Source organism: Empidonax traillii, unplaced genomic scaffold, assembly GCF_003031625.1.
Source record: "Empidonax traillii isolate 1590-97213 ecotype Southwest subspecies unplaced genomic scaffold, ASM303162v1 scaffold1298:size161147, whole genome shotgun sequence".
NCBI classification, from domain to species: Eukaryota; Metazoa; Chordata; class Aves; order Passeriformes; family Tyrannidae; genus Empidonax; species Empidonax traillii.
The window spans coordinates 17,461-27,728 of record NW_020956491.1 but is presented as its reverse complement, the minus strand read 5'-3'; the positions used below and the strand labels follow the sequence as shown (position 1 = coordinate 27,728).

The 10,268-nt window shown below is 69.2% G+C and overlaps 2 protein-coding genes and 1 long non-coding RNA gene across 3 annotated transcripts in view; 2 read left to right on the top strand and 1 right to left on the bottom strand.

Annotated features, from left to right (window-relative positions):
- Positions 1-6: 6 nt before the first annotated feature.
- Positions 7-565, top strand: LOC114069580. The gene is made up of 2 exons (XR_003573800.1): positions 7-137; positions 301-565. It is a non-coding gene; the product is annotated as an uncharacterized LOC114069580 (long non-coding RNA).
- Positions 566-2,829: 2,264 nt separating this feature from the next.
- Positions 2,830-7,204, top strand: MUC1 (mucin 1, cell surface associated). The gene is made up of 7 exons (XM_027906470.1): positions 2,830-3,226; positions 4,023-4,651; positions 4,837-4,910; positions 5,000-5,142; positions 5,432-5,553; positions 5,636-5,782; positions 6,722-7,204. The coding sequence occupies exons 1-7, from the start codon at positions 3,184-3,186 to the stop codon at positions 6,794-6,796; spliced, it is 1,233 nt and encodes a 410-aa protein (XP_027762271.1). The 5' UTR covers positions 2,830-3,183; the 3' UTR covers positions 6,797-7,204.
- A 2,543-nt stretch (positions 7,205-9,747) lies between these two features.
- TRIM46 (tripartite motif containing 46) overlaps positions 9,748-10,268 on the bottom strand; it is an 8,601-nt gene continuing 8,080 nt past the window's right edge. The window contains exon 9 of the mRNA XM_027906475.1: positions 9,748-10,217. Coding sequence (XP_027762276.1) covers positions 9,842-10,217 — 376 coding nt within the window. The 3' untranslated portion in view covers positions 9,748-9,841. The remainder of the gene's footprint in view (positions 10,218-10,268) is intronic.

The following is a 10,268-nucleotide window of genomic DNA, read 5'->3' as shown; positions in this document are numbered from 1 at the left end:
CCGTCTGTACGAGGGCCCGCAGCTGGTGGCCGACTCCGGGGTGATCATCGACACCACGATGCGCGGGGGGCGGCTGGGGGTCTTCTGCTTCTCCCAGGAGAACATCATCTGGTCCAACCTGCAGTACCGCTGCAACGGTGAGCAGGGCCCCCCGGGACCCCCGCCCCGGCCCGGCGGCCGGCCGAGAGTCCCCTCCCTCGCCCCTGCGACGGCGGTCGGGCCGTCGGTCCTGGGCCGGGGGCTTTACCGGGGCTTGCTGTCCCCGCCGCCTCCTGACGCCCCCCGCGCTGCCCCCCGCAGACACGATCCCCGCAGACTTCGAGCCCTTCCGCCGGTTCCTGCTGGAGGGACGCGAGTGACCGCGCCCGGGCCGGGCCTCCCCCACCAGCGGCACCCGGGGGCACCCCGGGCCCCGCCGCCCCTCCCGCCCGGGCCCAATCCCGGCCCCCCGCGGACTTTGCACTGCCGGTACCGGGCCCCCGCGGTGCCGGGGCTTCCCCCGCTCCTGCCCCGGGCGCTCCGGTCCCTGCCCCACGCCTGGCCATAAAGTTTTGAGTGTTTTCTAGCCTGCGCGCCCGGTCCCTGGCGGGGGTGGTCCCGGCGCCCCGAGAGGGCTCTGGGTGCCCCCCCCGTGCTCTCGGCTCCGTCCCGCGCCGTCCTCCCGGTGGTCGCGGGGGGGCCGGGTCGGTGCCCGGCCGGTCCCACCGGCGCAGCCCGCGGCGGCGGGAGGCCGGGACGAGTGCAATATTGGTGGGCGAGAGCACAACACTGCACCGCATCCCGGCCCTCCCGCCGTCCCGGAGGGAGCGGGAGCCGCGGCCGCCGCCGCCCGGGGCCGCTCCGTGGGAACTGCGCGGCGCGCACCGCGGCTCGGCGGCACAGACCGGTCGCCACGGCGACGGCTGTCCCGGCAACGCGGCGGAATGTGCCCCCACCGCCCCCCCGCTCGCCCCGGAGCGCGCGGCCCCGGCACCGGCCCGGCCTCGCGGCGGCGGCGGCGACAATGGGCGCGGTGGCACCGGGCCCCTCTTAAAAGGGCAACGCGGGGCTGCCCGCCGGTGTTGGGGCCGCGACCGGGGCCAGGGCCGGTGCCCGTTCGCGGCCCGGGGGTCCCGGGGCAGGTGACATCACTGCTCGGTACCGAGCGCCTCGTCCCACGCCCCCAGCGAGGAGCGACCGAGGGTCCCGCTACCTTTTTAGTCCCTTTCTTGCTCCCTCTCCGGTCCCGCTCCTGGTCCAGGTCCAGTCCCGCTCCCGCTTCCATTCCCTCTGTGGTTCCGCTCCGCTTCTCCTCCCGCCTCTCCCAGTCCCTCTTCCCCTCTGCTCTCTCTCCAGTCGCAGTCCTGCTCCCGGTCCCGATCGCGCTCCCGCTGCTGCACTTGTCTCGCTCCAGTCATTTTCCCTCTCCCGCTCCGGTCTCCCTTCAGTCGCGGTCCCGCTCTCGGTCCCGGTCCGGTCCGGTCCCGCTCCCGATGCCGGTGCGCGGGGCGAGCGTCGTGCGGGGCCGTTCCCGCCAGGGGACGCTGCAGCTCCGGCACCGCCGCTCGGTGGAGGGTGCGGGGGCGCGCGGGTTCGGGACCCGCGGAGAGGGTGGGCACGCGGGACCCCCGAGGCACGGACAAGATGGGCACATGGGACCCCCCACGGGGCGCGGTGGGTGGGTAGGTGCGCGGGACCCATCGGACACAGCCAGGGTGGCTGCACGGCCCCCTGGCCCAGGGCTGGTGTGTGAGGGTTGCCGTGAGAGCTGCTGTTGTCCCTGGGACACCCGCCTGTCCCCCCAGCCCCCCACACGGCGTGTCTTCCGTGGATGGAGGGACACTGTAGCCATCAAGCCCCCGCTTTGGGGGGTGATGGAGGAGCTCTGGGGAGAGCCGTCAGTGCTGAAGGGAGGAGGATTGGTGCTGGCACAGCGGGCAGAGGGTGGGGGGGGCTCAGTGTCACTGCGTGGGGGCTACTGTCCCCACGGTGAGGCCTTTAGGAGAGGACAAGTACACCCAGAGTTGCTGCCTCCACTCTGCCTGTGCCCTGCCTGCACCTTGCCCATGTGCCCATGCCTGGCACCAAAGCTCTGGTTCCCGGAGGGGCCAGAGGGCCGCTGGGTCCTGTTGGACCTGCACTGACACCAAGGCCATCCATCCCCTGTGCCACTGCAGCATGGAGGGTCCCCCTGTCTCTGCTCCCCTTCTCAGCTCTGCCTTGGAACCCTTTGGCATGGCTGGGGTGACACTTGGGCTCCACAGGAGGCTGGGCAGGACCTGGGTGTGGGAGACCCCACCAACACCTCCTTGGGAACTGGGGCCCTCCCAGGAATCAGGGCCCCCCCACCTGGGATTGGAGCTCTCTTCAGGGCAGGGGCAGGGAGGGACCACAGTGGCTGGTGATGCCTGGCCGTGCCAGGAGCACGTGTCACCCGGAGCACGGGGGCTCTGTGCCCCGGCACGGGTGGCACCCGTTACCTGTGGGGTGGGGCACTTGGCATCAGCCGTGTCCTGAGTGGGGTCAGGGGTTTGTACCTGCTGGAGAGGCCCTGGGACCTGCAGGCAGGTTACTGGGAGGTACTGGGATGTCGTGGGGCCCTTGGCTCCACCTGCGTAAGCATTTCGGGGGGGTCACCGCTGTTTATTTGAGTGTAGGGCGAGGCGATGGCCGGCCGGTAATGATTAACCCTGGGCTGAGCCAGAGGGTGAGGCCCCCCCTGCTCGAGGGGCTGGGGGGCTCCGTGTCCCCCCTCGTAACCCCCCACCAGGTCCTGGGGGCCGTGGCTCAGCCCACGGGGCTGGGCAGATGCTGCCCCCACCCCTGCCCCGGAATGCCCAGCTACCGTCCTGTGCCCGCCTGAGGCTGTGCCCGTTCACGGCACGGGAGCGCTGCCAACGGTGTCCCCCCGAGCTGGGGGAGCACGGGGGGACCCAACCTGGCGTGGAGGAGGTTGCGATGCTGCTGTGGGGGCCGCATCGGCGCGGTGGCACCCCTGTGCCCAGTGGGACAGGGGAACCCCCCCCTCCCTGGAGCTGGCTGCGGGGTGGGGCCTCCCCACCTGCTCCAGGTGCTCTATAAAGCTCCGGCCGCTGCCGAGCTGCCAGTTCCGGATCCCTGCATCGAGGCGTGCGCCGCCGGCTAACGGGAGAGAGCAGCCACCGCCCAGCCCCGCCAGGCGCTGGGACCCTCCGGACGAGCCCCATGGCGTTCACTGCCCTTCTGCTGCTGCTGGTGCTGGGCACAGGTGAGGGGCTGGGGCACCCCGGGCCAGGGGAAGCCGGGCTGCCACCCGGGCAAGGGGGGGAGGTACGGGGGCAGAGGGAGCGGAGCGAGGTCTCTTTCAGGGTGGGGAGCAGGGGACACTAGAGCCGGTGGCACCCCGGCAGCAGGGACCTTGTCTCCTGTCCCGGTCTGGCCCCGGGGTGCAGCACCGCAGGGCTGGTTATGCCCTGCAAAGCCGGGACGTGGGGGCTCAAATCGCAGCCCCTTCTCTGCCGCGTCCGGGGCTGGGCTGTGCCGGGACCAGCCGGAGCAGGCTGTGCCCGGGGCTCGCAGGCTGGAATGCAGGTGTGTCCCGGTGAGCACCCGGACCCCGGGCTCTCCTCCAGTGCCGTCGGCTCCTGCGGCACCCGCTGGGAACCTGCCCGGGAGCTGCCTGTGCTGGCTCACAGCCAGGCCAGGAGGGTGCTGGGGGCACAGGGGGCACCCCACCCTGCCACCCACAGCAAAGGAGGCTTTATTGGGGTGGTGCCTGAGCCCCACAGCGTGGCAGGGTCACCACAGGATCTGGGGGTCTGCAAGGCCAGTACCAGTGCCCGGGTGGCACTCGTTGGACCCTCGGTGGTGTCACATGTGCCCAGCAACAGCCACAGTCATGGGGTGTTCCTGAAGGTCTCGTTGGCCTCATGGGCAGCAGGAGCCACCGGGTCTTGGCTCGTGTGGGTCACGGTGCTTCCTGCAGCGTCCAGCTGAGAAGCTGTGTTGGGCAAAACTTTCCCAAACCGGGGGCTGCAGCTGCCAACTCCTGGTGTTTCCTCCAGGTACACGTGCCATGCCCATGGAGACAACCGCGGAGATGGAAACGACCGAAACGGCCGCCACGGAGATGACCACGGAGACCACCCCCAGCACCCTGACTGTTGCTCCACCTGTCTTCCCTAAAAGCACAGGGGGCAGCAGGCCTTCACCCAGCCTCTTCCCCCATGCCACCATGTTCCCTGGCAAAAACACCACGGACCTCCAGTCCGGCAACCACTCCTTGGGCAACGGCACCGCAGTGCCCGTCCCCGGCAGCCCGGCCATCTCCCACCCCAATGCCACTTCAAACAGCAGCAGCTGGGCTCCCCACTTGGGCACCAACAGCAGCTCCGCCTCTCCCACCACCGTGGATGGCGGCAACTCCAGCGCCAAAGGCAACGGGAGCACCAGCGCTCAGGCCCCTCCCACCCGCACCACCTCTGTGACAGCCGAGGGCAGCACGGCTCACGGGCAGACCCCCACCGGGGAGGGTCCCAACCCCAGCAAAGCCACGGCCCAGCTGCCCGCTGCCGCCCAGCTGCTCGCCCGCGTCCCGCTGTCCTTCCGCATCATCAACAGGAGCTTCAACGAGAGCCTGCGGGACCCCACATCGGAGCAGTACCGCAGCCTGAGCCGCACTGTCCTGGCCGTGGTGAGTCCTGTGAGCTCTGCCGGCACCAGCAAACGCCCTCCGGGCTGTGCCGGGGAGGAGCCACCTCACCTTGGGGCTCGCCCTGAGCATCCGCTCTGCCGGCGGCTCCAGCCGGTCCTGCGTGGGGAGGTGACGGATGGGGTGTCTGTGCGGGAGGCCTCAGTCACCCCAATGCTTCGTTCCAGTTTGAACATGTGTTCGGCTGCGCGGGCTGCATGGGCACACAGACCTACATGGGGTGCAGCGAGCTGCGGTACAGGTGAGCAGCAGCAGTGCCCTGGCACACGCATCCCCCCTGGTGCCCAGCCCCTCGGGGGGGTGATCTGGGCACTGACACCTCCCACACAGCCAGGGCTCGGTGGAGGTGCAGTCCACCCTCGTGTTTGGGAATGGCAGCAACGCTGTCACCGCCAGTGCCGCTGAGCAGCGCCTGAGGAAGAGCCTGGACCAGAACGGCTTCATCATGGGCCTGCAGCTGGACAGCATCCAGGGTGAGTGGGGGCTCTGGGACAGGGTGGGAGGGTGGATGGAGCCAGGGCTGGGGTCAGAGGGCTCTGCAAATGCTGCCCTGTCCTGTCTGGGGCTGTTTGGTGCTGAGACAAGCTCGGGGCTCACAGCGGGCAGAGCCAATGCAGGTTCCCAGTGCCCACGGCAGGCAGCGCTAGGAAGAGCAAGTGGGCTCTGTGGAGGAGGGCTCAGCCCCTGATACCCCATGGTGGGGGTCTCTCAGGGCTCTCTCAGGCTCTGCCCATGGTGAAGACACAGCTCTACTCCTTTCAGGCTCCTCAGAGGTGGTGATGTCCCCAGCACCGGTGCCCATGGTCCCAGACTGGGCCATTGCTCTGCTGGTCCTGGTCAGCATCCTGCTGCTGCTGAGCTTCTTCACCTGCCTCCTCCTGATGGTGAGGTGCCATCCCCGTCCTCATCTGTGTTCTGCCACTGAGTCCCTGTTCCCAAGGCCCTGAGCCCTTCTCTCTCCCCCAGTCCTCCTGCACCTGCCGCCGGAAAAGCCGAGGGAAGCTGGACCTGCTCAGCCAGAAGGATTCCTACCACCCCATGGCCGAGTACCTCCAGTACCAGAGCCACGGGCGCTACGTGGCCCCCAACAGCAAACCCAACCCCTACAGCCAGGTGAGAGCGAGACCCCCGATCCCCAGGGTCCCAGCTGCTGGGGGGTGGGGGCAGAGCAGGGGTACATGCCCTGGATCCCGGGTTAATTAATGGCTGACAGAGCTGGGACTGGTGTCCGGGGAGCTCGTCCCACGCCGGGCTCGCCGGGAGGTGAGCGTAACTTTCACGCCTGGCTGGAGCAGCCGCGTGGGGAGCGAGTGCGCGGCCGGCACGGGCAGACCCCGCCCGGCTCCGGGGAGCTCCCCGCGACCTTGGGCGGCTGCTCCCCCTGCCCAGCCCCGGCAGCACTGCCAGGGCTCGCTGCCCCTTCTCCTGCTCCGCTGCATCCCAGCGCGACCCTCGGATCTCCTGGTGTTGCAGCATCCTCTGCCGTGGGTGGGGAGCGAGACTGGGGGAGCATTGCAGGGTTGGCAGGGGGGCTGATCCCCATGGCCGGCACCCCAACCCACCCCAGCTCCGAAAATGGAGCTGCAGGTGCCGCGTCGGGAGCTGCCTGCAGGCACAGAGGACTCCCCTGGGCAATGTGGGGCGCAGAACCCGCCCCGTTCCCCCCCTCCCTCCCCGTGTCCTGCGCTCCCCCCAGGCAGGGGCTGCGGGCGGGGGCCGTGTCCAGCTGCTCGGCTCCCTGCGAGCAGCTCACCCTGTGCAAATACCAAGGGGCCTGGGTAAATATTTACCTTCGCGCTCGCCGGGCCGGCTTATCGTGTGAGAACACGGCCGGGGCCAGCGCGGCTCCTCCCGCGCACGGGGCGGGGGGGGGGCTCGGGGTGCCCGTGCGGGCCTGGGGTGCCCACGGTTCCCCCTGGCTGGGGCAGCTGCCCCCCACGCAGTTTTTGGCTGCCCATAGTGGCCGTGGGGAGGGTATGGGGGGGGTTCCCCTGCTGCCTCCAGGGGAGGGAGCTCAGCCCAGCCCTGACACCCCCTTTCCTCCCCCTCAAGGTGGCCGGCAGCAGCACCACGAGGGCCGGCACCTTCACCTACACCAACCCTTCCGCCGGCTCCGACAACCTCTGAGGGACACGCTGGGACGGAGGGCGGCTGCCGAGGGGAGGGGGCAGCTGCAGCCCCCCGCTCCCGGGGGAGCAGCGCCAGCCCCGGGCACATCCCCCGGCGCCGCTCGACCCCCCTCGCCGCGGGCAGCGGGCGCCGGATGGTTCTGGAGCAGCCGGATTCGCGCACATGACAGAACTGGATGAACAAAGACGGGGGGAGCGGGAGGGAGGGTCGCCCGCACCCCCACGGGCCCCGCTTGGCTTTGCAACCCTGCTCCGTGCCGGGGGGGGGGGGGACGGGCTCATGCTCACCCCTGCGCTCACCCCCGGGGATTCAACTGCTCTTTTTGTGGTGTTATTTTATATAAATATCTCTGTTTTGGGGGGTGTTGGTGCCGGGCTCGGCTCGGCGGGGTGGCAGGTCCTCGGGCGGGGTGTATTTATCATAGTTACAATAAAAGGATGGGGGAAGCCTTGTGTCCCCAGGGCTGTGCTGGGGGGGCTCCCCTTGGGCTGTGACAACCCCTGTGTGGCCATCACCCACCTGGGTGGCCCGGCTTGGGCAGTCACTCTCACTTCTCCATCCAGGCAGTCCTGGGGGTTGGTGTGGGGGCTGTCACTGTGTCCCCAGTCCCTCTGGGTGCTGGGCCCCATCCCTTTGATCCCTCCTGCACTCTCGGTTTCTGTTCACGATCCAACGTGTCTCGTTTTGACGTTTGACACGTCCCGTTTCCCCACGGCTGCACAGGTGGAATGTGACGGAGCTGATGGGTCTGTGCAGCTGCTGCACGTGTGTCGCTGGGTGCGTGTGCCATGTCCTGCCCCCCCCCCCCCATGCCTGCTCCAGGCTGGGGGTCCTCCAAACCCCTGAGGGAGCCCCAAAAAGGCTCTGGGGGCTGCTGGAAGGAAGGAGGGCATGGCTGGAAGGTGGGATGTGCTGAGGGGCAGCAGGGTGGCCCCAGCAGGGCCGTGTGTTGGGCTGTGCCGGGGCACAAACCTTGGGAATGCCGTGCCTGGTGGCCCCCTGGCAGTCCCAGTTTGGGCTGGGCCCATCCTGGGCACTTGGGAGGGTTTTGGCAACCACTGAAAAGGCAGAAAAACAAGGAGCCAAACCTTCCTCTACGAAATCCCGTGTGGGTGCAGGCACGGAGCCAGTGCTTGGCCAGGAACAGCCCTGGGACCAGCCCAGCGGCCGGGGGAACGCCTTGGCCACAGCTCTGGGGGGGGGTGACACTGCTGTGCCAGGTGCCCAGGGACCCTGGCATGTGCTGGGAGGTGTCAGAGCTGTGCTGGGTTGTGGGTGAGAGACTGGAGGGCCTCTGAGGAAAGGGGGGCTGCCCAGTGCCCTGAGGCGGGGGTGGGGGGTGCATTGATGGGAGTGGAGCACCCCCCACCCCCCCCCCAGTCTATGCTGCCGGCTGGGGATGGGGTTGTGTGCCTGGGGCAGAGCCCTGTGGAGAGCAGGGGGGTGCCTGGGGTTGCTGCTGCCCCCCCTCAGTCCCTCCCCACTTCCAGCCTTGGGCAGGGCCCCAGGAATCGAAACTGGCACCAGGGCTGGGCCCTACAAAGAGCTGCCTGTTCGCAGGGAGCCTGACCCTGCGGCCCCCTCACCTTCAGACAGAGAGGGTGGGGTCCCCAGGGGCAGGCACAAGCCTTGGGGGGCCCTGCCCCACGTGGCCCCTCCACTTGTCATGCAGTGTACCCAGGCAGGTGGTCCTACCCTGAGAGGATGTCTCATCACCCAGCAGCCTCCCCAGCTGGACTCTTTGCCTTTGGGACGCCCCAACAATGCTGCAGGGGTTTGGTTTAGGCCCAGCAGGGAGATGACCTGTCCAGGAACCCCCCCTGACATGCCAGGATGGGGTGGCAGCGACCACGTGGCTGAGCAGAGCACGGGTAGGACCTGACACGTCAGCACTGCCTGGGCTGGGCAGGATTGGCCCCTGCCAGGCACAGCCTGAAGGACAGCCTGGACCCACAGCACTCCAACCCCATAGACAGCCCAGTCCCACAGTCAGCCTGGTCCTACAGCCCCCCCAGGCCCACAGACAGCCTGACCTTGTGACCTCTGGCTTGACAACCCTATAGTCAGCCCGGCCCTACAGCTCTCTGACCCCACTGTCAGCCCAGCCCCACAGCCCCCTGGCCCCACGGACAGCCCGACCCCCTGGCCTGCCTGGCCCCCCCAGCCACAGCTGCCCTCCACGGCAGGGAGGCTCCCGAGGATTCTGGCATCGCAGTTTATTGTAGGAAACCATGAAAATACAGCGATTGTTGTAACAGAACCCAGGAGAAACGACAGCAGCTCGGACAGATCCCGGCACGGGAACTGCCCGGCACGGCCCCCGCGGTGCGTGGGGCTCCCCTGGGCGGGTCGGATCCGGACCCCGCAGCCCCAGCCCGCCCCGGCCGCGTGCGGTTTGGCACCGAGCGGTGGAACGGGAGCCAAGCGTGGCCCTGGGAGCACGTGCAGGCAGGGCGCAGGCAGGGCTGGCCAGGCACATGGCTGCCCAAGGACAGGGCCAGAGAGGGGGCACCGGGACGGACCCCTCGGTGGCTGTGTCCGGGGAGGGGCCGCGCCCGGCCGGATGAGCCGCATCGAAAACGAGCCATTTTACAAAACGTCTTCACACCTTGTTCCAGCCCAGCCTCCCCCCCCACCCCGCCCTCTCCCCTACCTGGTCTGCCTCCCCCACCCCAGCCAGCACCCAGCCTCTCCCCTCCACCGTCACCCCCACTGTCACCTGCCTCCCCCCTCCCTGCGCAGCCCCGTCCCCCTCCCTGACCCGTCTTTGGGGCTGACCCTCTGCCAGCCCTGCCCGCAGCCCCAGCCCAGAGCAGCCTCGGGCAGAGCTGGGGCGAGGGGCAGGCAGACAGGGCGAGGAGGGGACGGCAGAGCTGTCCCCGTCCCCCCCATCCCACAAAACAAACACCTGGCCTCTCCCCAGCAGTAACAGGGCCGGGGCTGCCCACCCTGTGCTCTGCTCCCTGCCCACGTGTGACCCCCCCCTAGCCCCGGAGCTCTCGGGGGGCACAGCCTGGGGCACGCGGGGAGCCCGGGCACGGCTCAGTCCAGCTTGGGGAAGCCCCCGATGGTCACTTTCCTCTCCTGCTTGTTGGCCACCAGCTCCTGGAGGTGCAGGGCCCCGCCCCCGATGAAGCAGAAGGCGGGGCAGACCGGCCCCGAGCAGTCCACGCCGCACTCCCAGAGCTCGCGGAAGGACACGGCGTCGTAGAAGCTCACCTTGCCCTGCTCGTAGTCCAGGCAGATGCCGATGCGGGGGGGCAGGGGCACGGTGCAGCCGTTGGGGTCGCGGGAGGTGAGTGCCGAGCCGTGCGACAGCAGGATCTTGCCCATGCCGATGGTGAGGAAGGCGTAGGGGGGAGGCGCCTCCACCGTCGTGTCCTCCGCCCCGCTGTCGTGGCCGCTGTCGGGGTCATACCTGCGGCAGGAGGACAGGTGAGTCCTGGCACGCCAACACACCCCGCAGTGC

What these genes read in the sequence shown, in the direction of transcription:
- MUC1 (XM_027906470.1), top strand. Translation starts at nt 3,184, where the DNA reads ATGGCGTTCACTGCCCTTCTGCTGCTGCTGGTGCTGGGCACAG. An exon ending in GCTGCTGGTGCTGGGCACAG is followed by an intron (nt 3,227 to 4,022) that starts GTGAGGGGCTGG and finishes TGTTTCCTCCAG; the next exon opens with GTACACGTGCCATGCCCATG. An exon ending in TCACCTGCCTCCTCCTGATG is followed by an intron (nt 5,554 to 5,635) that starts GTGAGGTGCCAT and finishes TCTCTCCCCCAG; the next exon opens with TCCTCCTGCACCTGCCGCCG.